Here is a 27,836-nt window from a genome sequence, read left to right as displayed (position 1 = left end):
ATTATATTAGTACATTTGTCCCAATACTAACCAATCAAAAATATTTAAAAAACATTTTTGTTGATTAGAAAAAACATTATGTAATCGCATAACCTAAAATTGTAAGTTTTCAATCTATCTAAATGATCTAAATTTCGATACATTTCATTAAATTGCACAAAAAAAAAAACAAAATTTCCCAAGGTGTCCAGATTATTGTATTTAACATTCATATAAATACACACAGCATAAATTTGTAACTTTTTTTCATTATAGTGGTAAAACAACCAAATCCAATTATCTAAACAAAAAAAAAATACATTTTGGAAAACAAGGCCAATAACAAACTAGCATTTTGTCAACAAATTGCCAAATTCCTTAAAAAAGTTAAATAATAAAAATTTTTTTAAATAAATAAAAAAATTAAAAAATATAAAATACATGTAGAAATGGATGTATGCAAAAACAATTGCATAGTAATCTTTTTCATAGGGGTCAAATAAATAGAACTATAAAATTGAATCTGAAAAATACAAGCATAGAAGTGAATGTGTCTACGTAATGTTGCGTTAAAGAAGCTCAAAGTCGAAATACTGCTTTTTATTTCCAATTGCTGTCAATGAGGCGTTGGCGTACAAAAGCCTTCAAGTGCACACAACAATTACAAACACTTGAGTGAAGCTGTTTAGAAAAATAAACTCTTAGCAGCAGTGTTAAAAGCTCAAGAACACATTTTGTCACCTCAACGTGATTAAAAGGTAAGAGTTGTCCTTCATCTGTTTGCTTTTGTGCTCATATAAAAAGCTCCAATCCAGGTATTTTCAGTGTGGGGTGTCATCTTCTCAGAAGACAATCAGCCGGACTGATTTGGAAAATGAATAGATGGACCTGTCAAATTTGAAGTAGGAAAACGGGCTGAGGTAATGAAAAATATTGGAAAATCTAATTGTATTTTTCAGTATGATCCCATTTGCTAAAAGCTAATTGAGCTAATTAAACTTAAAATGGATGCTCCAGTCTTGAAAAACTTAATAAGGAGCAGACTAACATCAAAACTATGTGGGAATGATTTGATGCTAGTCGAAAGAAAAACTATTGTGACACTTGCTTTGAGTTTAGGGCATTTCCAGATCACTTCCCATTCATATATGCAAATTTGGCGATGCCAAATCACAAATATGTAAAGCTGCAACATCGATAAATTGTTTAATTTCTATTGACTAAAACGATACTGACCATGTGGAGGCCACTAAACTTTGACCCCTAACCATCTACTCCTTTCTAAAAACTTTTTGTTCCCAAATGTTAGAGGTCCAGCTTTCTAGAGTAAGGAAAATAAACAATGATGAACATACTAATAAGTACTGTAGGTCCAAAACCTTTCAGGCAACATTTCCCACAATGCCTTTAACGCTCCACCATGAAACACCTGACATCCAGCCAAGGCAAGGTCCATGCGCGAGTAGACGCTCTGTCGTCAATTCTAGTGCAGTTCTGTCTCAGAAGTAACATAGTTGGACTACTAGTGTGCCGGTCCATTGGCGGCGATAGAGATCCAATCCATTTGGGTTGGGAGTGGATTGGACATCTATCATTGTCAATGGCAGCCAATGAGTTAAGAATAAATGCTCAAATATTTAACCTGAGGAGCACTGAGAATGTTTTTGTTTCTGTGAGTCAAGAAAGTTCTTAGTAGAAACGGCAAAGACAAAATGGCCCACGTCGAAAGTAGTAAACAAAGTCGAGACGAGTACGTAATGGAGTCTGGCGACTTTTGAGGAAAGCTTCTTTTGGCAGCGGGATTCCGATGTGGACCGGGTGGTCCGGTGCTGAACGCTCACTGGTGGTCCCGGGACTCGTGCAGCAGCTTGGCCGCCTGCAAAACAGGAAGCGGGCATAAAGATCGACACATCAAAAGATACAGTCAAAGCGAGCGGTCGTCGGACCTTGTGCATGGCCGCCAGCCACGAGGCGGGCGTCTTCTTGTCGTCGTTATTGGTGGCGTCCAATCGCAGCTGCTGCGCTTCCTGCGAGCCTGCCGGTTTGTAGTGGACAAGCATGCCGCTGGGGCGCGGTGATGTGGCTGGGCACATACACATAAGAATACCCACTTAGAAGTAGGGTCTAAACGTGCTTTTAAAAACAACAATAGTGCTACACTAGAATGTAAACAAAACCGGGGGGTGGGTCAAACTATATGACCTAAAGGAATTTTAACCTTTTTGATCAAGTGCATCCAAGCAGAAAGAATCTTGCTGAAGAATTTTGTTTTTCTGCTATCTCATAGCTGAGAAAAACGGGGCCATAAAGGCCAAGATTTCCAGTAAATTGCCATGCGCAGCCTTTTTTTAAATGCCAGAAGTGTTCTAGTCACAAACAAATGTGATTATTTCAGACAGTCCGTTATCGCTTGTGACGTCAGATACACCCAAAATTTCTTAGCTTATTGTGACAGCAATGTTGTAAACAGTACATGCATACATACTCTTCTACAGTCTTCTATCCACCAATTTTGCTCGAACAAAAATATGAAAAGGAGAAGGTTGTGTATTTTGTCCAGGGCCGGCCCAGCCTATACGCACACTATGCAGCTGCTTAGGGCCCCTGACCAATAGGGGGCCCCCAATCTGGCATTTGTTTAATTTATATTCTATTTTGTTTACTACAGTTTGCTTTGTTTGACTTTTGTGAGTTTTGATACTTGATTACAAGCTTAAAAAAATAAAAGTTCTTCCTTAACTTCTTTATTTCCTCTTTTAGAATCTACTATAAGTACTGACAATCATTTGGGGTGAGCAGTGCAACAAAATCTGATGAATATACAAAATATGGACGTATGGGTTGGATTGCATGTATGGGTTTCACAGTACACTGCGTTTTAAAATTATCATGAGGAATATCGATTTCGACTGATAGGAAAACTTTTATCGTGATAACAATTTTTGTCATATCGCCCAGGCTTAGTTAAAGGTGCTATGAAATAATACAGCAAGTGACTTTAAAATGAAAGACCGTATTTTGGACACAATTCCATCCAAAAATCAATCAAATGTTATTAAATTACATCCTAATTAGTCTTCCTTTCTCAGCTGCCTTGGACCCACCCACTAAAAAATGAACTAATTTATATTATAGCTACCAATAGATTCTTTAAAGTAACAGGAAGGATCACTCTTGTATAGCATGCTTTTCAAAACAAAAAACACATGATAGCAGAATGCCACCACAGGAATGTAAAAACAAAACAAGCTAATTGACAACAGTGAATGCTACCACAAACAACCTCGAGGTGACAGATGCTTCACTCTCATATGATTTTCAAAACAAAAACCACACCACACCAGAACAAACCCGAAAATGACGAACAAATGCTACCATAAAGATCTTCAAATGTAACAGGAGGAATCACTGTGACATGCATTTCAAAACAAAAACCATGCAACATCAGAATGCCAACAGCAATAAAATTAAAAAAGAATACAGTGACTGACATGACCAGCCCTTCACTCGGAAATAAATGTCAAAACAAAACATTTCATGATAACCACAATGACTTGAAATGAATGCAAAGATGTTCCGAGTGGTGAAATGTCGAGTTCGGTGCGGCTGGAAAGACGGCGGGAAAGTGATGCTAACCTTCGCAGGCGTAATCGCCATCCAGCAGGCTGGTGTAAGTGTCAACGTCATTCTCTGACCACAGTCAAAGCAGCAGATGAGAGAAGAGGCGCAAGAGTTAATACAGCGGTACCTTGACTTATGAGTTGAGGTCCTTATAGGACCAATATGTAAGATTTGAACTTGAATTATTCATTAACAGGTTTTCTACAGGTATCAGCAAATTTCATTTGATGCCACTTTAAACTAATTTTAATGTCCGTGCCTAGGGTTGCCAACCATCCCTTGAAAAACGGAATTGTCCCATATTCACATAAAAAAGTACACGTCCCGTATTTAGCTTTCAAGGGACACGCTTTTTCCCCATATTATTATTAAACTCAAAAATAGTGTCTTATTTATAGAAAGAACGAATGCTGGTATGGTGCTTTACAAGACTATGCAGGGAAACGTATCCCGCCTCTCCTGCTTTTGAGCTGACAGACAATAGGAAATGCCACTCATCTCATTGGTCGAGGTACTGTCGCTTGCCATGGTGGAAACGGAAGACAGCATAAGGAGTAGGGGTGTGACAAAGTATCGAAATGGTGATATACAGTGGGGCAAATAAGTATTTAGTCAACCACTAATTGTGCAAGTTCTCCCACTTGAAAATATTAGAGAGGCCTGTAATTGTCAATATGGGTAAACCTCAACCATGAGAGACAGAATGTGGGGAAAAAAAAAAAAGAAAATCACATTGTTTGATTTTTAAAGAATTTATTTGCAAATCATGGTGGAAAATAAGTATTTGGTCAATGCCAAAAGTTCTTCTCAATACTTTATGTACCCTTTGTTGGCAATAACGGAGGCCAAACATTTTCTGTAACTCTTCACAAGCTTTTCACACACTGTTGCTGGTGTTTGGGCCCATTCCTCCATGCAGATCTCCTCTAGAGCAGTGATGTTTTGGGGCTGTCGTTGGGCAACACGGACTTTCAACTCCCTCCACAGATTTTCTATGGGGTTGAGATCTGGAGACTTGCTAGGCCACTCCAGGACCTTGAAATGCTTTTTACGAAGCCACTCCTTTGTTGCCCTGGCTGTGTGTTTGGGATAATTGTCATGCTGAAAGACCCAGCCACGTCTCATCTTCAATGCCCTTGCTGATGGAAGGAGATTTTCACTCAAAATCTCTCGATACATGGCCCTATTCATTCTTTCCTTTACACAGATCATTCGCCCTGGTCCCTTTGCAGAAAAACAGCCCCAAAGCATGATGTTTCCACCCCCATGCTTCACAGTGGGTATGGTGTTCTTCGGATGCAATTCAGTAGTCTTTCTCCTCCAAACACGAGAACCTGTGTTTCTACCAAAAAGTTCTATTTTGGTTTCATCTGACCATAACACATTCTCCCAGTCCTCTTCTGGATCATCCAAATGCTCTCTAGCGAACCGCAGACAGGCCTGGGCGTGTGCTTTCTTCAGCAGGGGGACACGTCTGGGCGTGCAGGATTTGAGTCCCTGGCGGCGCATTGCGTTACTGATAGTAGCCTTTGTTACTGAGGTCCCAGCTCTCTGTAGGTCATTCACTAGGTCCCCCCGTGTGGTTCTGGGATTTTTGCTCACTGTTCTTGTTATCATTTTGACGCCACGGGGTGAGATTTTGCATGGAGCCCCAGATCGAGGGAGATCATCATTGGTCTTGTATGTTTTCCATTTTCTAATAATTGCTCCCACAGTTGATTTCTTTACACCAAGCGTTTTACCTATAGCAGATTCAGTCTTCCCAGCCTGGTGCAGGTTTACAATTTTGTCACTGGTGTCCTTCGACAGCTCTTTGGTCGTCTTATATTCGCGGGTCTAGACATTATACCCATTCACGACGCTAGATGGCGCCAGATATCACTGAAGTAATGTTCTGTCATGATAGATCTCAGCTATTCTCAAGTTTAACCAGTTTGCATTATTTTATTGCAATGTTTTTCCTTATTCAGATTTGTTTCAAGACTACAGTTACCGTTAGACTTCACTTTGATGGTTAATGCACTTATTGCAATTTTGTTGTTTTATCACAAAAGATTGGTTTATTTACATTTCAAAAACCAGAAGCCATTTATTTACGAATGTGATTGCACTTTAGTTTACATATTTAAATGTTCAGATATTAAGATTTGAATGAGGCAAAATAACATGCTTTTTCTCTCAAATATATTGTTATAATCATTTGTTTCGGATGTACTGTAATTATTTTCTGTATAAAAAATAATTTGGTTTCAAAAAGTCTTTTTTTCGAACTTGAGTCTTGAAAAAGAGGGGGTCGTCTTATAATCAGGGCCGTCTTATATTCGGGACAATACGGTATACGAGATTGCCTCCCGAAATGTGAACATGACATGCTTTTATTTTGAAATGTTCACCGGAAGTACGTTTGCTAAGCCACCAACCGTAGGCTTTACACTCAGTAAAAAGAAACAAAAAAAATGCACTTCTCTTTCCTCATGCATGTTGTATCAGTAATAGATTTTTTTTTTTCTTTTGTTCGCATGGCTTGAAAATTCTTAAATCCAGCACCTTCTATCCGCAATTCTGCGCTGTGGAGAAGACAGTCACTTTTTTTTTTTTAGCAGAATAAAGTGGTTAGTACAATGTCTTTTTTTTCATTAGCCTCAATGTAGCAATGCTAACGTTTTACAATGTTTAATATAGAAGTGTTTCCTTTTTTTGTATGTCTGAACTTTAATTCCACGGCGTGTTGATGGCCAATAAACATCTGTGAAAGCTACTGGAGTCTCATATGTAATCAACTAATTTGACTTATTGCATATCGCGACAGGCTTAGATGACGTAACTCTTATAGACCCTACCCACCGACGTCACAAAACCACGTGCTCGCTGTATGGTTCCGCCCACTTGTCCGTCATTTTGTCTCTGTATTAGCATTGGTTTCAATTGATCGAGGAATTTAAAATGCATTTCATGGAAGACCCGGTGCTTTCTGATGCCGTAAACTCACTGGATGTGTTGCATAAAAGGCGTTATGTGGAAAAGCTTCGTTCTATACAGTCGCCAGATCCATATTTGATGCCCAAATCGATGTTTTTCGACCCACTGTCTTCGCCCTGTCTGCCTGACATCTGCTACGCTGATATTTACAATTATCTTGTCCACACAAAATCAGCCTATTCTCACGAAAATTTGAAAAACTTCAAGAGCTTGGAGGCTTATAAATACTTCGTTGCTGGTTGGGTGAAACAGGTCCTCGTCCACGAAAATTCGGCAGGAATCTATCTTGTGCTTGGAAAGGTGAGTTACGAAATTTTCAATTCAAAATCTTTTGTTATTGCTAACATCCACTGTCAAGTCTAATGTATTTCATGTCGTTTGTCAATGGAGTTAAGGCTTTTAATGTTTATATGGTTTAGCGATAGCACTCTCACTACATACATACGTGTATGTTGTCGGCGATTAGCCTAGCAATGATCTTAATTGTGGTTATTTGTCAGCCCAAAACCCTCTAAGTATATCTTAAATGCATCTTACCGGATATAAAATGACTACTACATAGTCTGTGGTGATTTTTTGGTGCCCAGTTTTCACGTCGAATTGCAGCCGTCCATTTCGCTCTCCTCTTTGGATCCCTCGGAATACGGTAAAACTTCAAGTCTCTCCTTCCATCTTCTCTGTTAGTGCAACCAACAGCCACACACGCCTTCACCATTTTGATTATTAATGTTAAGGAGCAGAAAAACACGCCGTAAATAGGAGGAATGTACGTAGCCGTAACAGGTTAACACTATGTTTTGACGGACAATTGGGCGGTACCATTCAGGAGAGCGGAGTTGTGACGTCACGTGGGTAGGGTCTATAGGAAGCAAAACTGAGAAGCATAAACACCCATACCTCAACCCGTCATTTTTATTGCCTCCAACATTTAGTTTAATGCTTTTTAAGGCTTGAATTTTTACAAAATCCATTTAATGACTTTTAATCCTTTTTAATGACCCGCATGAACCCTGATTGAATGAAAAATATTTAAATAGTTGAGCCGAGATTTTCCCATGTTTGAAGTCGATTGTCAACCTGTAAAAGTTATTGTTTTGATTCTGTGCTTACAACGGATGTTCCGCCCTCCACCATCACCCGATTACAAGCTCAGTTTTTTGTCTTCGTCCAGGTTGCAACAGTCCTGTAGGCCAGGGGTCCCCAACGACTGGGCGGCGGACCGGTACCGGTCCGTGGCGCATTTGGTACCGGGCCGCGCAGAAATGATAAATAATTTATTAACGACTGTGTTCTGGCCGATTGACTTTGGCCTGTACGGCTTAACACACCAATATCCCTGTCTACTCTATAGATATACAACTACAGAATGGGATGTCGTCATAGAAATGCATTGATTGTACTGTTAGCAGTACATCTTGTTTTGTATATCTATGTGCGCTTTGCCTCGATAATAACATATGACGTAGGTTGTCGCTGATCACATTTGTTCCCGGAAATAATTAGCCCCCACAGCAGAATGACTGAAAAACAGACGTCTTTGGACAGATTTTTTAAGGGGAAAAGGGAACCTCACGGGCCAGAAGATGAGCCTACAACCTTGAAGAAAATAAAATCTATGCTACTTCCCAATCACTAAAGACCCACGAACTGCGAAGGAGTGGATTCGTGACCTGTATGTGAATAAACTGAGTGATTCGAGTGGTGTCTGTGGAGCAGGAATATAAGCTTGTAGAGATCGCAAATCACGTTGACCTTAAATGTACATTTGAGACAACAACTCTACAGAGGTTCTGGATTAATGTCATTTCAGAATATCCTGACATCGCTAGGAGAGCACTGAAACAAACGAAACAAGGTCAGGCCTCCCACTGATTCAGCGGGTGAGTTGTATTTTCCCTGCACTTAACACGATGGGGCTAAAAACAAATGTGATTTTATATTTGCTGTATTTTTCTGCCACACATTGCCGGTGTTCTAACAAATTTGGCATGCGCCTAACTTTAAAAATGACCGCGAATGCAGCGATTCCAAAGTACACACAACAAACTTTCTTTAAAGAAAGGAATATTAACTTACATTTGCCATGTTAGCTGCACACAACAACTGCAACTGCACGCAGCTCTCTCACTTAACGACTTTGCCGTATCGTTAAGCATTAATTTACGCCATTTTTGTGTTGCACATGTATGTGTATGATGTTAATAGTTGTTTAGCAATGTTGGATAACATTGAGAGTCCAACTGAATATAATAGAGGGCTTTTTTTCACCGCCACAAAAGCTTTGGGAGCAAAATTTTATAAGGGTGCAAAATTTGACAGAACACCGGTCTGTGAAAAAAAGACCCAAATCACACCGGTCCGTGGTGCAAAAAAGGTTGGGGACCCCTGCTGTAGGCTACATAAACTAAGGTTGCTTTTAGTCAGAATGATGCCATGTGTACCAATAGAGCAAATATGCAAAAAAAAAAAAAAAAAAAACTAGTTCCGAATGTCAAAGGAGTCATGACAAATTCAGAAACAAAACAAGAAGAGACATTGAAGAGGATTTCAAACAATGGAGACAACTGATGAAGAGGTAAAAAAAAAAAAAATGACGACAGGTACCAATGTTGCACGACTTAAATAATGTTTAGCAATGAGGGTCGATTGACTGCAGCAAAAATAGGGTCTTTACGTATGGTATGTTGATCGCTAATTAGAATTAAAATAGATGGGGGGATAAAATCGTCTTTGGGGATGCTGTCAATGCATTACCAAATAAAATATTATTTGCCAGTGTGTTTATGTTGTTGAGAAAACTACGGCTGGCAACCCAAAGCAGACTGGGATGTTATACGCTTCAATATTTTGATCCTGGTTGCACTACTGTTTTGGGCCACAAATCTTAAATATTGCTTCTTTAACTGAAATTAGAATTGTTACTCTATTAACTCAGTTTCCAAATGAGTTTTCCCCATTGAAATGATGTAAATCAAGGTACCGTATCAAAGATTTAACAAGTGTTAGTGGAACCATTTAACATTAGGATACCTCATTGACAGCAAAAGACGGCTTCTCACCGTCAATGGCAGCGAATGAGTTGTGCAGCCACCAACAGACGCCACTCTGACCCTCTATTCCACGTCAAATCAAACAAAAGAGTTATAGGGTTTCTCGTCTCACCTCCTGGACTTGTTGCGTCAGTCAGGATTTGCATGCTGGTGATGCGAGACAACTCCACTTCGAAGTGGCTTTCGCCATCCAGGAACAGGTACCTGACAAGCACCGTGTGTTAACATGCCACTGACAGCAGCTGAGGGCTTAAAAGTCATCACCTGTGATTGTTAGAAAGGCGGCAGGTCATGGTTTCGCACTTGTCTGACGATCCCAGGGTGACCATGAAGGTACCTCCTGTGCATTCACACAAACACACAAAAATGACTCGAAACATATTCACACCAGATTAAAAAACATTGAGATGCATTGCACGTTAAATGTGAGAAATTCTGTTTACCAGGTTTTAACATGAAGTGTATGTTAAAATATAAAACTGATCACATTCAAACATCCAATTAATTATGTTAAAATGTGAAACCTAGCACATTATGATACAAAACTTATCACTAGGGCTGCGACAAAGAATTAATGACATTGATTTTCCTATGAATCATATATATGGCGGAAAACAAAGACAAGACTGAAAAAGCAGTTTCAGCTCTTGCACCCCTCTCTAAAATAACCTGCTGTATTTCAAGCCGAAAGAACTGTTGTGTTTGATAGAACAATATGTCTATATGCTGCCATCGCAGATTCATGGCGCAATAAGTCCCTGAACTATTTTTAATTTGTCCGTTTTACCCTGAAAACCCCCGTTTACAAGCGTCGCGCAACCGCTTTTGTTTCAACCTAGCCATGAGAAGATGGTAAGTAATCGCATTTCTTATTTGAAATGTACGTAATTTTAGGCTTAGAATCATTAATTGATGTCTAATATTTAGTTTTAAAAAAAAAAACAACTTTAAAAAATTATTCATTCCCATATTTTAAACTTTTAAAAAATTACGTCACAATGAAAAAATTGGCATCTGTAAAAAAGTCACGAATCTACCTCATAACTATCGCTTAATTGCATTTTTTTCGTTACTGTCACATTTTCCCCAATATTTTAGATGCTAAATAATCGATCCAAAAAAAGAAAAATTGAAAGAAAAAAAAAAAAACATTTAAAAGGGTAGATATATGAAAATGAAAATCTCGACCACTCCTTGATGTCTGCGATTTCTGCATCGCGATCCTTGTTATATTACCATGGTTCACCCGTAAAATTCCCCAAAAATCCATCTGTCGCCATTCACAGCTGTGTCTTGACACTCAGTGATACATGCTACATGGAGTTTTTGGATCGAAACAAGGTAAGTACGCGATAGTATCGCGTTAAAATTAGAGATGCACCGATACCGATACTGGTATCAACAGGGGGCGCCGATCCGGCCAGAAATGGTGGTATCGGTATCGGCGAGTACCAACAAAGACGGCGCCGATACCATTTACCGGTCCATTATTATGACATTTGACCGCAGCCTTTTTTTTTTCTCCTGGCGCTCACTACACTCTGTCTCTGTTTTGTGTGATGACACGTGAACACCAAGCAGCTATCGCTATTGGCCTGATCCAGACCAATGAGAACGGGCCAATAGCCACTCCCGACCAATGACAAGGGTGCATTTTCATATGAAGGAAAAATAAACCAGGAGAAATGGCGGCGGTCGGGAAATTTTTCAAAATACAAATCCCGTCGATTAAAATCAATGGCTGCATGCAAGATTTGCGGCCTGAAAGTTTGAAGATGTGGAGTTAAATCGGCCAGTTTCAATACCCCGAACCTGATAAAACATTTGAAGACGAAACGTGAACCAACACAACGAGTTTGAGCCTGCAAGAGCAGGACTGATATCCAGAGGAAGGGCGCTGGACCGGTGCAACAATCTCTGGTAAATTCACGACGTCAACTTTACTTTGTCTTTTACTTAAAGAAATGCTGCAGTAATTTGGGAACTGTTTCCAAAGTAGGGTTGCCACCTTTCAGAAATAGAAATAAGGGACTCCCCCCTCCCGAAAAAAGGAGGCTAATAGAGAGACGGATGCTGTGGTCAATTATTATTACTTATAATTGTTAGCGTCCGCAAATGCGGAAACAAGGTTGGACCTCGAAGCGGACAACAAGCGGGGGTACGTGCAAGGGTTTAATGATTACAAACAAAAAATAACAGGCGATCGCGGGATAGTAGAAATAACAAAAGGAGTCCATGACAGCAGGTCAACGGAGCTCAATACTACAAACTTGAAGGTTAACTAAGACGATAGGCAGCGAGCCAAAAAGCCAAAATAAAAACACTCAAATACCTGCACAGGGTAGAGGTTACAAACGAGTGCAGCACGCTAACAGAAAAAACCTAATGCAGGGGTGTAACAAGCAAATGTAGAGAGACTATAGTGCGAGATGTCAAATGGCGATCAGCAAGGCAAATATCTCGGCAGCCTTCTCTGAGATCAGCCATGCTTAAATGCTGCATTGATGAGCCTGTATTGGATTCAGGTGCGACGTCAGGAACGCCCCCTCTAACAGCCCAGCAACAAAACACAATCTAACCAGCAGCAGAATGTGACAATTTCATGAAAGTTGCACTGTTTGGCCTTTGAGAGGTTTAAAAAAAAGTTTTCTCAGTTCATTCAGTTTATTATTATGAATTTATTTTTACTTTCTTACTGTTGGGCTAGTACTATACTTTGTATTAGTCTTTTTCCTACTTTGCAAAGGTAAGCAACAGCCTGACAAAGCCTTGATAGCAATGATTTCACATCCAATTATGTAGCTGTTTTGGGGGGTGTATATATATATATATATATATATATATATATATATATATATATATATATAAACGGGGTGGTGACGGTATCGGCCGATACTGCACAGCCAGATATTGGTATCGGGGCCAAAAAATGGTATCGGTGCATCACTAGTTAAAATCATGGCGTCTTTAATTCTGCTCTCGCGTGCTCTCACCTCCAGTTAGGGTTTTGCTTAAAAAAAAAATTTTTTTTTTTAAACGCCCTCATGTTCAAAAATTTTCATCCCCCAGAAAATTGAGATGTTATGCTTTCCAGTGATGTATCACACATGCATATCGGACAATTTTGAAATTTGGCCAATTTGGGGGTCTCAGAGCGGAGTCACCTGAGTGTTTTCCGCCATTTTTTTTTCCCCCAAAAAGTTAAAACTGTAAATTATCCTTGTATTTTTTTTTTCTCTTTAATGGAAAAAAAATCAAAAAGGGCAAAAAACAGCCAATATTGTCTGATTTCTGTTGTTCTTGATGAAACCTGCTTTAGCTTTGGACAACTGATAGTTACGTAGTATTTGTGATCTAACTTTTTGAGTTAACTCATTAGAATAATTTGTGATTATTTAACTATCAAAATAATTGTTGGTGGCAGCCCTGCTGCGATCCATGCTAAAAACTATATGTACATATACATATATATACAGTAATAGATATTTCATTAAGTTTTTCAAAGAAATATTAGGGATGTCCCAATCAGATCACGTGATCGGAAATTTAGGCCGATCTGAATCTGGTGAAAAGGATTGGGTTTTTAATCAAAAAAATATATTATGTTTTTCTGCCTCTCACTCTCCCTCCTGCTGCTTTTGTTGGTCAGGCAGTCCACTCGAGTTGCTTGCCAAAGTTAACGATGATTGACAGGCATTGAAGCTTTGATCTTGCCAGAGAAGCTTGGGATCGCTACATTCAAAGACGCCGAATGCGTCAATCATCATTTAGCTTGTTAGCTTGGACTCACTCAATGAATTAATTAATAAACACAAACATTTTCTACGTTATTCTTGCTTAGAAATAATTCACAATATGAATGTGGCATGGTGGGACAGTAACATGTTAAAACCCCCCTTTTTTTATGGAACTCAGTATCGGCAGATTCTCCAAATCAGGTGACCCGCACTCGGGTGCACAAATAAGTGATTGGGACATCCCTAATAAATACGATCATACTACCTACAACACTATCATTCTTTAACTGGTAAAATTTCCTAACCCGTGAATGCATCACTTCGTTAAAGACGCAAGTAAATACTGGATAGTTTGAAACATACTGTAGATTTAAAAAAAAAAAAAAAAAAAAGGCTGGATTTCTAAAGGTAGAGTCGGCGGTGTAAGTAGCCGACGGCCATTTTGCGTCTGGGGATTTCTATGGCGTAGAGCGAGTGATTTTTGCAACTGAAATACTCTTCAGTTGTTTTATAACAAAGTGTATGAACATTGCTATGACTCAGGCTGAATGTTGAAAAAATAATTCAGTTCATTTATTGCATCTCTGACATACATGAAAGACCAAGCCATTTGAACATCATTTTAAAATTGAGCATTTTATGCCTGTTTCAAAGTGCCCACTCCATTGTATAATTATCGGACGACAGAGAAGTGATGTTGCTCGTCCTCATCGTCTCATGGTGTGCATCAGACCAAAGCACATTTAGTTTGAAATGTATAATATCTATAGTCATATAAAGTCTGATATTTTAAAGAGCGGCTAAAAAAAGTCGACGAGGGATCAATCACCTGCGAGCAGGACTTTAATCTGCTTTTCGTAGAAGTCGCCCTCCTTGTGTGACTGCAGGCAGCACTGGGCGCACTGCCTGACTGGGTCCACGAAGCTCATGCGCGGCAGAGCCACCTTCCTGCTGCAGCACTTGTCGCAGAAGCAGCGGCCGCAACGCCGACAGTGGTGCTGTAACACATGTTCATTCGTTTCCAGCCCTCCAACTTTAAATGGATTGGATGTCCACTTGTGATAACCCATTTCAATTTACAGTAGAATGATGAAAAGACCCACATGATTAGGCGGCTATTATTATTATGTCAATGGCACTGAAAGAGTTCAGTTGAAACGTTAAAAAAAGAATAATAATGAAAATAAAATTAGAAGAATTATTCACTGACCCATGTATCGACAAGCAATATACTAGTCCTTCTAAAAAAATTAGCATATTGTGATAAAGTTCATTATTTTCTGTAATGTACTGATAAACATTAGACTTTCATACATTTTAGATTCATTACACACAACTGAAGTAGTTCAAGCCTTTTATTGTTTTAATATTGATGATTTTGGCAAAAAAGTCAAGAAAACCAAAGATCCCTACCTAAAAAAATTAGCATATTTCATCCGACCAATACAAAAAAGTGTTTTTTAATACAAAAAAAGTCAACCTTCAATTAATTATATCAGCTATGCACTCAATACTTGGTCAGAAATCCTTTTGCTGAAATGACTGCTTCAATGCGGCATGGCATGGAGGCAATCAGCCTGTGGCACTGCTGAGGTGCCATGGAGGCCCAGGATGCTTTAATAGCGGCCTTAAGCTCATCCACAGTGTTGGGTCTGGTGTCTCTCAACATCCTCTTCACAACATCCCACAGAATCTCTATGGGGTTCAGGCAAGGGCGTAAGTTTGGTCTCAACATTGGTAGGGACGATATAACATCAAGATATCCAAGGACTGATCTACATCTTAGGCATACTACACTTCCCCAAGGCTCGAACCAAAGTACTCTCATGAAATTCTGATGTGTGATTTAATTTCACAGATTTTTTTATTGTGTCATTTAATGTTCATGTTAAATAAACGACGGACTCTGAAGCCACCACGTAGCATTACCGTCATGCACATAATGCAAACAATGATCCAAATGAGGGATGGCTAGCTTGACTTCGTTATTCCTTGTGGAGGCTGTCCTGACCGCATTAGTTTTGCAGGTTAGCAGGTTCACACAGTTTATGTTATGCTAACTATGATGCAGGTTGGACTTTCAGTAGCAAAATTAGTTTAGTGTTAGTGTTTCCCCCCACCTCCACAACATTGACATCTTGTTACAGTATTTGCAGAAGCTGCTGCTGGCCAAAAAAACTTCTAATATTTCTCCCCTTCGAAGGGGGCAGAGGAGGCGGCATGTTGTCGACATGAATCTGTCGGGGCTGCGTGTGTCTGTGTGTGTTTTGGGGATGGGGGGGCGGCGGGGGCAAGTCATCCGCCAACCAAACGTGCGTTTGGGGGCAGGGGGCTGGATTGGCACATTCAGCAAGTAAAAAGGGATAAATGTAAGTACTCTGAACATAATGAAAATAATTAGCTTAATAATGGTAGGGTAAATTCTATCCTTACAACATATGGGAAGACAATCTAAATTACATATACTAGTATAACTGAACTCATTACAAAATGCAAACAAGGTTGCTTTAAAGTTAGTGGGGACAATTTGAGCATCCTGAAAAGGTTGTGTTATGTCCCTATCGTCCCTATGCAAACCTACGCCCTTGGGTTCAGGTCATGAGAGTTGGCATGCCAATCGAGCACAGTAATGTCATTGTCAGTAAACCATTTACCAGTGGTTTTGGCACTGTGAGCAGTTGCCAGGTCATGCTGAAAAATGAAATCTTCATCTCCATAAAGCTTTTCAGTAGATGGATGCATGAAGTGCTCCAAAATCTCATGATAGCTAGCTGCATTGATCTTGCCCTTGACAAAAGTATAGTAGACCAACACCAGCAGCTGACATGGCACCCCAGACCATCACTGACTGTGGGTACTTGACACTGGACTTCAGGCATTTTGGCATTTCCTTCTCCCCAGTCTTGCTTTCATCTGAAAAAAGTACTTTGAACCACTGAGCAACAGTCCAGTGCTGCTTCTCTGTAGCCCAGGTTAAGCGTTTCTGCTGCTGTTTCAGGTTCAAAAGTGGCTTGACCTGGGAATGCGGCACCTGTAGACCATTTCCAGCACACGCCTGTGCACGGTGGCTCTAGATGTTTCTACTCCTGACTCAGTCCACTGTTTCTGCAGGTCCCCCAAGGTCTGGAATCGGCCCTTTTTCAGTCTTTCTCAGGATGCGGTCACCTCCTCTGGTTGTGCAGCATTTCCTGCCACACTTTTTCCTTCCCACAGAGGTGCCTTGATACAGCACTCTGGGAACATTCTATTCACTCAGAAATTTCTTTCTGTGTCTTAGCCTCTTGCTTGAGGGTGTCAATGATGGCCTTCTGGACAGCAGTAAGGTCAGCAGTCTTGCCCATGATTGTGGTTTTGAGTAATGAACCAGGCTGGGAATTTTTAAAAGCCTTAGGAATCTTTCGCAGGGGTTTGAGTTAATTCGTTGATTCTGATGATTAGGTTAGTAACTTCTTTAGAGTACCTTTTCATGATATGCAAATGTTTTGAGATCGTGATTTCTGTTTTTTCTTGACTTTTTTTGCCAAAATCATCAATATTAAAACAATAAAAGTCTTGAACTACTTCAGTTGTGTGTAATGAATCTAAAATATATGAAAGTCGAATGTTTATCAGTATATTACAGAAAGTATTGAACTTTATCACAATATGCTTATTTTATTAGAAGGACGAGTATTTCGCCATATTGTGAGATGATCGTTATCGTGAGCCTTGTATCGCAAATTGTATCGCATCTTGAGGTACCCAGAGAGTCCCACCACTAATAAAATTAGTTAATTTTTAGAGCCACTCTGGTTTGTTTACTATTGTCAATGGCAGCCAATAAGTTAAGTGAACAAACAACACCTAGCAACGCTGTCAAAAAAGAAATAAAACAGACCCGGCGCTTGATGAAGTCGAACTTGGTGTCACACTGCATACATCGGGGACACTGGAGAAAAGAAAACAAAACGGGAAGTTGGAAACAACAACATGTCTGATGATTGTGTAAAACATCTCCAAGTTGTTCACACCCTTGGTAACACATGTGAAATCGCATATTTTAAAGGGATCCTCGATATTAAAGACATGTAATTCTTTAAAGATAAGTGTTAGTATGAGTTATAATCATTTCATATTAAAACCCCTCTTAATGTTTTCGTTTTAATAAAATTTGTAGGGTTGTTCCGATCATGTTGTTTTGCTCCCGATCCGATCCCGATCGTTTTTGTTTGAGTATCTTCCGATCCCGATATTTCCCGATCCGATTGCTTTTTTTTGCTCCCGATACAATTCCAATCATTCCTGATAATTTTTCCCGATCATATACATTTTGGCAATGCATTAAGAAAAAAAATGAATAAAACTCGGACGAATATATACATTCAACATACAGTACATAAGTACTGTATTTGTTTATTATGACAATAAATCCTCAAGATGGCATTTACATTATTAACATTCTTTCTGTGAGAGGGATCCACGGATAGAAAGACTTGTAATTCTTAAAGGATAAATGTGACTTTGTATATTGTGACTAAATATTGCCATCTAGTGTATTTGTTGAGCTTTCAGTAAATGATTCTGTAGCCATGCCCAAATGCATGATGGGAAGTGGAACCATGACTGTGCGTAGTGCTACCAATTGATATATCTTCTCTGCGTTGGAAAATAACATAAGGTGTTAAGAAAAAGATTAATTGCTACCTTGTTTCCCCACATTGTTTCCCATGATATTTCTAATAGTAGGGAGAGGGATCGTAAGTGTTTAGCCAATTAAAAAAAGGCTCCAAAGGCTGCCAAAATTCACTCTACTCATTTTACGCTGCCTTTTATCTATCTATATAGACCCTACCCACCGACGTCACAAAATCACGTGGTCGCTGTATTGTTCCGCCCCCTTGTCCGTCATTTTGTGTCTGTATTATCAATGGTCTCAATTGATCGAGCAATTTATAATGCATTTCATGGAAGACCCGGTGCTTTCGGATGCCGTAAACTCACTTGATGCGTTGCATAAAAGGCGTTATGTGGAAAAGCTTCAGTTTATCCATTCGCCAGATCCATATTTGATGCCTAAATCGATGTTTTTCGACCCGCTGTCTCTGCCAGCTACCCTGATATTTACAACTATCTTGTCCACACAAAATCAGCCTATTCTCACGAAAGTTTGAAAAACTTTAAGAGCTTGGAGGCTTATAAATACTTTGTTGCTGGTTGGGTGAAACAGGTCCTCGTCCACGAAAATTCGGCAGGAATCTATCTTGTGCTTGGAAAGGTGAGTTACGAAATTTTCAATTCAAAATCTTTTGTTCTTGCTAACATCCACTGTCAAGTCTAATGTATTTCATGTCATTTGTCAATGGAGCTAGGGCTTTTAATGTTTATATGGTCTAGCGATAGCACTCTCACTACATACATACGTGTATCTTGTCGGCGATTAGCCTAGCAATGATCTTAATTGTGGTTGTCAGCCCAAAACCCTCTAAATGTATATTAAATGCATCTTACCCGATATAAAATGACTACTACATAATCTGTGGTAATCGTTTGGAGCCCAGTTTTCTCGTCGAATTGCAGCAGCCCATCTCGCTCTCTCCTCTCCGGGTCTCTCGGAATCCGGTAGAACTTCAAGTCTCTCCGTCTATCTTCTCTGTTATTGCAAACGACCGCCACACACGCCTTCACCATTTTGATGATTAATGTTAACGAGCAGAAAAACACGCCGTAAATAGGAGGAATGTACTTAGCCGTAACAGGTAAACACGATGTGTTGACGGACAATTGGACGGCACCAGTCAGGAGGGTGGAGTTGTGACGTTACGTGGGTAGGGTCTATAGGTAAAACAGCGCTATTACAGATTGAGCGCGACAATACGTGAGTGGGTCGTGCAGTGCATGCATTAATTGCATTAAATATCTTAACGTGATACTTTTTTTTTTTTTAATTACCGCCGTTATCGGGATAAATTTGATAACCCTATTTTAAGCTTAAACTAAAGACTCTGGATGAGTGAAACATATTATGTCTGTAACGTTAAATACAATTAGAAAACGATTTAATTAAAAAATATATACATATTAAAAAAAGGCATGGCCGATAATTTTTTGCCGATTCCGATACTTTGAAAATGACGTGATCGGACCTCTCTAATTTTAACTGATAGGTCGCCGTTCTTGTTGATGTCACAGTGCTGTGACGTCACATGGCCCACCACCGAACGTGTCAGCTACCCTAACATGTCGTTGATTCTGCCCTTCCAATTTGAAGCACAGCTGAAAAGTGAAGGACAGCACTGTCGGTCGTTCACAAGACGAGCAGCAAAGGCAAAATGCAGACCAGGAAATACCTGATGAGACAAGAGTTGGGCAAAACTGGTGGTGTACTTGCGGCAAGTGCGTCTCAATGACAACGGAGCGAGAGAGTGTATGCTGTCGAGAACTCCGGTTTCTGCTCGCAGATCTTCAAGGTAAGCTATTGTGTGATCAAACTTATTCCAATATAATTATATAGATTGTTAGCATCCAGAGCTGTCGTGTGCTTTACATACAGTACCGGCCAAAAGTTTGAACACACCTTGTCATTCGTGCATTTTTATTTTCATGACTATTGACATTATAAACTCTCACTGATGGTAATAAAACTATGAATCCACACATGTGATAGTCAGGATCGGAATTGTGTCGTGGCTGACTCTCCTCATTAAATTCTGACTGGAACAAATCATGGGATCGAGTGTCCTCCAGGTCTTGTACATCCAACTCACGTTTAGCTACGTAAGGGTGATCCATTTTAAGTGCTCGGTGCGCATCAGCTGGCCACTGTACCGCTGCATCGGGCGTGTCTGGGTCAGTTTTGAGTGGCAGCATCACTCATATTAGGTGAATACCTAACAGACACACTTACTGCCTGATGAACTGACAGTCGAGGTGAATTATTAGCTTCCTCTGTGACTAGCGGTACGCACGAACGTTCGCCTACCGCTGTAGCGACAGGAGCGGCTTGCCTGCTTAACTCATTCACTCCCAGCCATTTTCACCAGAGCAAGGCCCTTCGCTCCCGGCAGTTTTTCTGGATTTTGACTGATTTTGCAAGGCCCACAGAAAATTCTGTTCTATTGCTACATAAACATGGAACCCACCAAAAGAAAGATTAGACTCTTCTTTCAGCAGAAAAAAAAGTTCATATCTTTTTCCATTCTTTAGAAATCAGCATTAGAAAATAGCTTAGTTTGAGCAATTTTCCAATTTCTGAAGAAAAAAACGGAGAAAATGAGCTTTTTGTAAACGCATACATTTCAAATATAGCTTTGACTTTAACAAAGCTATTTTTTGCATTAGTTACATCCCAAACATCTGAATAATGTTTTCCTTTTACAAAATACCATGAACAACCAGACAAATTTAGCTTTTGATAGCAAAGTAACAATTTATTCACACATGACTACTGAGAGATGACGGTTTGTCGCCGAGATGACGCTGTTGTCGCCACGTCAGACGTGTAAACTTTTCCCTTATCGTTGTCTGTCTCACAAAGATGGATTATTTTTGCGTTTCTGCGGGGTCTGCTCGGCGAGCCGCTGCACTGGGGGTCCCACTCGTTTTGCTCGGTCGTCCAGCGCCTGGCCTCCCAGGCGTCCTCTCGGTTGTTTTGTTCGGTCGGCGCGCAGCCTGGCATCAAGCCGCCAGCGCTCCGACCGTGCTACCCGGCCGTTCATTGCTGTTGAATCGGGTTGCCTGGTCTTACAAAATGCGCTACTGCCCTCCAGTGGCCAGTTTTATTGCTTTAAAATGGGTTTGGAGCTTTGTTCTTTGTTTCTCAGATCGAGCGGAAGCTATATATGCTTCTTGTAAAAAAAAAATAAAAAAACGCAAAAGACTTATAAATAAGTTTTTAGGACAATGAAGCTTTTAAAAATAGAACATATATATATATGTTTCTGGGAGCAAATGAGTTAAGAGAGCAGCCAGAGTTTCTTGTCTTTGGCGCTTTATTGCACGCATTTCACTCACTATCCGAGCGCGTTGAGGCTTCTTGTGAGGGAAAAGAGTTGGAACAGCATTTGATTTTAGTCTCCACTTATATCCAGCCGCTCTGGTGAGCTTTCTCATAAGTTGTCATCGACTAAAAGCCTTGAACGCAGTAGGAGAAAAATGGCAAGAACAAAGCCTTGGGTCCTTGGGAAATTTTGTCAGTCTACAGGCATTTTCCCAAACCTTTCTCCTCTTCTTGTTAATAGGAAATCAGTGGAGACTCGCATCACTCCCCTTGTTTCCAATTGACTGGAAATTGCATTCAAAAGCAGCACATCGTGGAATTTCACTTAGCGAGTTTAGGCAGCAATACACAATTGTTGTGCACAATTGGAAACGTCCCATTTACGTCATCACTCCAAGCCCACAAAACATGGCGCCAACTAGCAGTCAAAATATGTACTAAATATTATAAAATATCGCCATTGATTTAACATTCTATGTGTTTCTAACAACATATTTTAGTACAAGAGAACAATTGTGGTTTATTAGAGCCTACATGTCTTTAAGATCGAGGATTCCTTGAAGTATTTTAATAGAGTTTGAACGTTACAACGAAATACAGTGGGACAAAAAAGTATTTAGTCAACCACTAATTGTGCAAGTTCTCCCACTTGAAAATATTAGAGAGGCCTGTAATTGTCAACATGGGTAGACCTCAACCATGAGAGACAGAATGTGGGGAAAAAAACAGAAAATCACATTGTTTGATTTTTAAAGAATTTATTTGCAAATCATGGTGGAAAATAAGTATTTGGTCAATACCAAAAGTTCATCTCAGTACTTTGTTATGTACCCTTTGTTGGCACTAACGGAGGCCAAACGTTTTCTGTAACTCTTCACAAGCTTTCCACACACTGTTGCTGGTATATTGGCCCATTCCTCCATGCAGATCTCCACTAGAACAGTGATGTTTTGGGGCTGTCGTTGGGCAACACGGACGTTCAACTCCCTGCACAGATTTTCTATGGGGTTGAAATCTGGAGACTGGCTAGGCCTCTCCAGAACCTTGAAATGCTTCTTACGAAGCCTTTCCTTTGTTGCCCTGGCTGTGTGTTTGGGATCATTGTCATGCTGAAAGACCCAGCCACGTCTCATCTTCAATGCTCTTGCTGATGGAAAGAGATTTTCACTCAAAATCTCTCGATACATGGCCCCATTCATTCTTTCCTTTACACAGATCAGTCGTCCTGGTCCCTTTGCAGAAAAACAGCCACAAAGCATGATGTTTCTACCCCCATACTTCACAGTGGGTATGGTGTTCTTCGGATGCAATTCAGTATTCCTTCTCCTCCAAACACGAGAACCTGTGTTTCTACCAAAAAGTTCTATTTTGGTTTCATCTCACCATAACACATTCTCCCAGTCCTCTTCTGGATCATCCAAATGCTCTCTAGTGAACCGCAGACGAGCCTGGACGTGTGCTTTCTTCAGCAGGGGGACACGTGCAGGATTTGAGTCCCTGGTGGCGCATTGTTTTACTGATGGTAGCCTTTGTTATTGTGGTCCCAGCTCTCTGTAAGTCATTCACTAGGTCCCCCCGTGTGGTACTGGCATTTTTGCTCACCGTTCTTGTTATCATTTTGACACCACGGGGTGAGCTCTTGAATGAAGCCCCAGATCGAGGGAGATTATCCGTGGTCTTTTATGTCTTCCATTTTCTAATAATTGCTCCCACAGTTGATTTCTTTACACCAAGCGTTTTACCTATTGCAGATTCAGTCTTCCCAGCCTGGTGCAGGTCTACAATTTTGTCACTGGTGTCCTTCGACAGCTCTTTGATCTTGGCCAAAGTGGAGTTTGAAGTGTGACTGACTGAGATTGTGGACAGGTGTCTTTTATACCGATAATGAGTTAAAACAGGTGCCATTAATACAGGTAACGAGTTGAGCCTCGTTAGACCTCGTTAGAAGAAGTTAGACCTCTTTGACAGCAAGAAATCTTACTTGTTTGTAGGTGACCAAATACTTATTTTCCACTCTAATTTCGAAATAAATTCTTTAAAAATCAAACAATGTAATTTTATGCTTTTTTTCCCCACATTCTGTCTCTCATGGTTGAGGTTTACCCATGTTGACAATTACAGGCCTCTTTAATCTTTTAAAGTAGGAGAACTTGCACAATTGGTGGTTGACTAAATACTTATTTGCCCCACTGTACGAGTTCCCATGAACGACCCATTTAAATCCCCAAAATGGACACGCCCCTTCCGTGACGTTGCTAACCGATACTATGTTGGAAATTAACACGTTATGCTAACTCTGACAGTTTATAAATGTCAGCTGCTGGCATTTAGAAGTTGTCAGTCAATTCGCTAGTTTGGGGAACGAGAAATAGGAGTGAAACCCAACTCATGGGCGGGGAGAACATGCTAAATCCACGCAGGAAGTCACAAAAGGACGGAGAACGTTCGGAAAAGTTGAAGATCATTTTTAAATAAACATTCAATTGGTGAATAATTCACTTAACGGTCACTTCGTTTGTGTTACAACGCCTTTAGCAGAGTCAACACTAATATAATGGCTTGACCAAAACAAATCTTTGTGACGTCACGTCAAAAAAAGATCGTAATTGGCATTGGAATGAAATAAATCGTTAGATGGAAGTTTAAAAACACGTTAATTTCCATATCTTTTAAAAACATTTATATTTTCGTTAAGTTAGCTTAGCCTGTGTTGGCGAAAAAGACGTCAAAGTTACCGCCGCTAGCACGAACAAACAGGATGCTGACCTAACAATTCAAAATATTGACCTCACGTTAGTCGTAAAACACGTTTATTAACTTAAATAATATAACACAACACAGATGTTGATGAAATATTACAAAGATCATCAAAAACATTTATCACAAAATATGGGTTGTCAATCGAAAAGAGCAAAGTAAACGCATTTTAATTTTGCAAGTCCCACCGGAAACACGCAAGCTAGTTCCTGCTAGTTTGACTCAAATCAGCGCCAGGGTGGAGAAAAGATGTATACAACGACTCACATCCTTGTCAGGCACCCATCTGGGTTCGTCGAGGCAGAAGGGACTGTTGAAGGCGCCGTTCTCGGCCACCATTCGGAGGCCGCTCGGGCTGCGGACCAGCTTCTTGCCGTCGGGCACCGAAGACATTTTCTTTCTCTTCTCCAGTGACAGTTCGTGTCTGTTCTTCTTCTGCTGTTTAGTGGCGGTTGGCAAACAACGTATTGACACACTAGCGCTACCCACTGGTATGGAGTGTGAATATTTGTTTTTGTGGGGAGGTAGATTTGTTTTTTTTTTAAATCAAAAAAAGTTACTTCAAAAAAAATGCTTCAATCAAATTATATGTTTTCAATAAAAAAGAAGTCACTTCAACCCAAAAAATGTGTTTGAATGCAAAAATAAATTTGAGTAAAAGCGACGGAGCTGTACACCCCCCTACCGTCGCGTCGCAGCACTCCGGTGGGACCCCGATAGCCCGCCCTCAGGCTGGCGGGTGAGGTTTACCGTGTTGAGTCAAAACAAGCAGGCTCTCTGATGGAGGTGCGCGCCTCGCATCGAGCCCATCGTCCGCGTGAGGTGCGCTATTTTTGGCTGGGCGTAGCAAGGGTCCCCGGGGGCCCCAGGCAACAAACAACATGGGGCCCTTCAAGCGTGTGCAAGTAAGGGGCACAGTTGGACTTGGAGCAATAGCATATTTAATAAAAGTATAATAACTAGGGCTGTCAAAATTATCGCGTTAACGGGCGGTAATTAATTTTTTAAATTAATAACGTTAAAATATTTGATGTATTTAACGCACATGCCCCGCTCAAACAGATTAAAATGACAGCACAGAGTAATGTCCACTTGTTACTTCTGATTTTTGGTGTTTTGTCGTCCTCTGTTGGCGTTTGGGTGCGACTGATTTTATGGGTTTCAGCACCATGAGTGAGCGTTGTGTAGTTATTGAAATCAACAATGGTGAGCTAATACTTTATTTTTTTATTTAAAATTTTACAAATTTTATTTAAACGAAAACATTAAAAGGGGTTTTAATATAAAGTTTCTGTAACTTGTACTAACATTTATCTTTTAAAAACTACATGTCTTTCTATCCATGGATCGCTTTAAGAGAGTGTTAATAATGTTAATGCCATCTTGTTGATTTATTGTTAGAATAAACAAATACAGTACTTATGTACCATATGTTGAATGTATATATCCGTCTTGCGTCCTATTTTTCCATTCCAACAATACTTTACAGAAAAATATGGCATATTTTATAGATGGTTTGAATTGCGATTAATTACGATTAATTAATTTTTAAACTGTAATTAACTCAATTAAGAATTTTAATCGTTTGACAGCCCTAATAATAACGCCTCGGTCTCATAGAGCGCTTTTTAGGACACTCAAAGTGCCCGGCTTCTACTACATTAGGACATAAAACTACAGTAAAATAGTACACCCACCGCTGTCTTGCTTCCTTTTCTTCTCTTCTTTTTTTTCTTTCGTCACTTCCAGAAGGATAACTTCTCTTCATCTTTGATATACGCCAATACGAAAAAAAGCCAAATCGCCGCTCACTCTCACTCTGAGTCATGTGGGGGGTGGGGGTGTAGAGCGAGTGAATGGACCCCTTCAGGGAACTCAGACACACTGTCGCACACTGGCGCTGTCGTACTTGTCGCTGCGACAGTGCAGTAAAGCTGCGTGTGCTAAATCTGTTGGCCCTCTGGGGGCCCCTGCTGGCTGGGGGCCCAAGGCAATTGCCTGGTTTGCCTGATGGGACGCGACACCCCTGCTCTGGCCGGCCCGACGAGTGGTGGGCATGATTTTTGCTTGTTCAAGCTTTTCAGAAATACGCCATTGGTGTAGCCACTTATCATTCAAACATGTCTGACCAATAGCGAAGAGCAACATCTGTGTCAAAATGATTACATTTTTAAAAAAAAGTGCCTTCAAAACTTTCTCTACTTAAAAAAAAAAATGCGTTCAAAACTTTTTGCACTTCAAAAACTGAAAATTTAGGGGAGGACAATTTTATTTTTGCAAATGATTTTTTTGTTTTCATTGAAAATATTTTTCAAAAAACAACTTTTGGGGGATTGAATGATTTAGACACAAATGTACAACACATAATATGGCCCAAACACAAAAAGGATTGTTTCAATCAAAGAAAACATTTTCAATGAAAAATTAAGTGTTCAAATGCAAATTTTTGAGCCTCAAATATTTTTTCGGATTCAAAAACGTTTTTTCTATGATAGAATTTTTTTTTTATTGACTATGGAGTGATTTTTCTTTTGAAAGTATTTTTTTGTTTGAAGCAACTTTTTTTTTTTGGATTGAATAATAAAGACACAAATCTATTAGCTCCCTGTATATAATATTGGTAGCGATACCGTTTTTTTTTTTTTTTAATCCCGTCCACTTTTTTTGTTCCATTCACACCGTTCCAACTTCAAAACGCTCCAAAAATTCAGGCGATGCATCCCCTATTTTGTTCAAAAACATTTTTCTGGAGAAGGGACACCTTTCATAATGTATGACATGAACATACAATTTCCCATTTTCAAAATACTACTTGCCCAATAGTTTCTGTCCAATTCATATAATTCACTTACCAAAACAAATCACAAAATCAAGGCGCAGAAAATTATAACTGCAAGTTGTTGGCAAAAACGTAAGTTTCCGCCAAAATTTGATCGAAACTTTCCCATACATTTCCAATAGCACATACAACACCCACAAAAAAAACTCATTAAATCTGACGAAAAAAGACAAGTTTAAATTGCCCCAAAATAATCAGGAAGTGACCTGTAAATGTCCCAGAATCAAGCAGAAGTGACCTTGAGAAAGTTGGGAGTTTACTTACCAGCAGACCAAGCATCCTACAGCAATTTCTCCAGATACAGTGGTATATGGCGGAAAACACTCAGGTGACTTGAAGTACCGCTCTGAGACCCCCAATTTTGCCAAATTTCGAAATTGGCCGATATGCATGTATGATACATCATTGGAAAGCTTAAAATCTCAATTTTCTTGGGGAAGAAAAAATTTGAACAGGAGGGCATTTAAAAAAATAAAAATAAATAAATAACAGCAAAACCCTATCTGGAGGTGAGCGGCACGCGAGAGCAGAATTACAGACGCCATGACTTTAACGAGATATTATCGCGTACTTACCTTGTTTCGATCCAAAAACTCCATGTAGAATGTATCACTGAGTGTCAAGACACGGCTGGATTTTTTAGGGATTTTATGGGTGAAACATGGTCATATAACAAGGGTCGCGGTGCAGAAATCGAAGACATCAAGGAGTGGTCGAGAGATTGTTTTTCATATATTCACCCTGAAAAACATTTTTTTTTTTTCAAATTTTTCTTTGTTTGATTATTTATCATCTAAAATATTGGGGAAAATGCAACAGTAAAAAAAAAAAAAAAAATTAAGCGATAGTTATAATGAAGATATCTGTGACTTTTTTACAGACACCATTTTTTTCATTGT

The 27,836-nt window shown here is 39.8% G+C and overlaps 1 protein-coding gene across 3 annotated transcripts; it reads right to left on the bottom strand.

The window, feature by feature from the left end:
- Positions 1-132: 132 nt before the first annotated feature.
- On the bottom strand, positions 133-24,562 carry zfyve21 (zinc finger, FYVE domain containing 21). Of its 3 annotated transcripts, XM_057860109.1 has the most exons (8): positions 24,366-24,562; positions 17,244-17,294; positions 14,196-14,364; positions 9,894-9,969; positions 9,742-9,833; positions 3,616-3,669; positions 1,926-2,062; positions 137-1,855 (listed from the first exon to the last, which is right to left on the bottom strand). In XM_057860109.1, exons 1-8 carry the CDS (start codon positions 24,489-24,491, stop codon positions 1,817-1,819), a joined length of 744 nt encoding a protein of 247 aa, XP_057716092.1. In that variant the 5' UTR covers positions 24,492-24,562; the 3' UTR covers positions 137-1,816. The 3 variants fall into 3 exon arrangements, 2 of the variants coding, with proteins under 2 accessions (XP_057716093.1, XP_057716092.1); XM_057860110.1 differs by lacking the exon at positions 3,616-3,669 and having other exon boundaries at positions 133-1,855; XR_009067199.1 differs by lacking the exon at positions 137-1,855 and having other exon boundaries at positions 1,980-2,062; positions 9,610-9,833.
- Between the last annotated feature and the right edge of the window lie 3,274 nt (positions 24,563-27,836).

Source organism: Corythoichthys intestinalis, chromosome 15, assembly GCF_030265065.1.
Source record: "Corythoichthys intestinalis isolate RoL2023-P3 chromosome 15, ASM3026506v1, whole genome shotgun sequence".
Taxonomy (NCBI): Eukaryota; Metazoa; Chordata; class Actinopteri; order Syngnathiformes; family Syngnathidae; genus Corythoichthys; species Corythoichthys intestinalis.
This window is presented reverse-complemented; position numbering and strand designations above follow the sequence as displayed.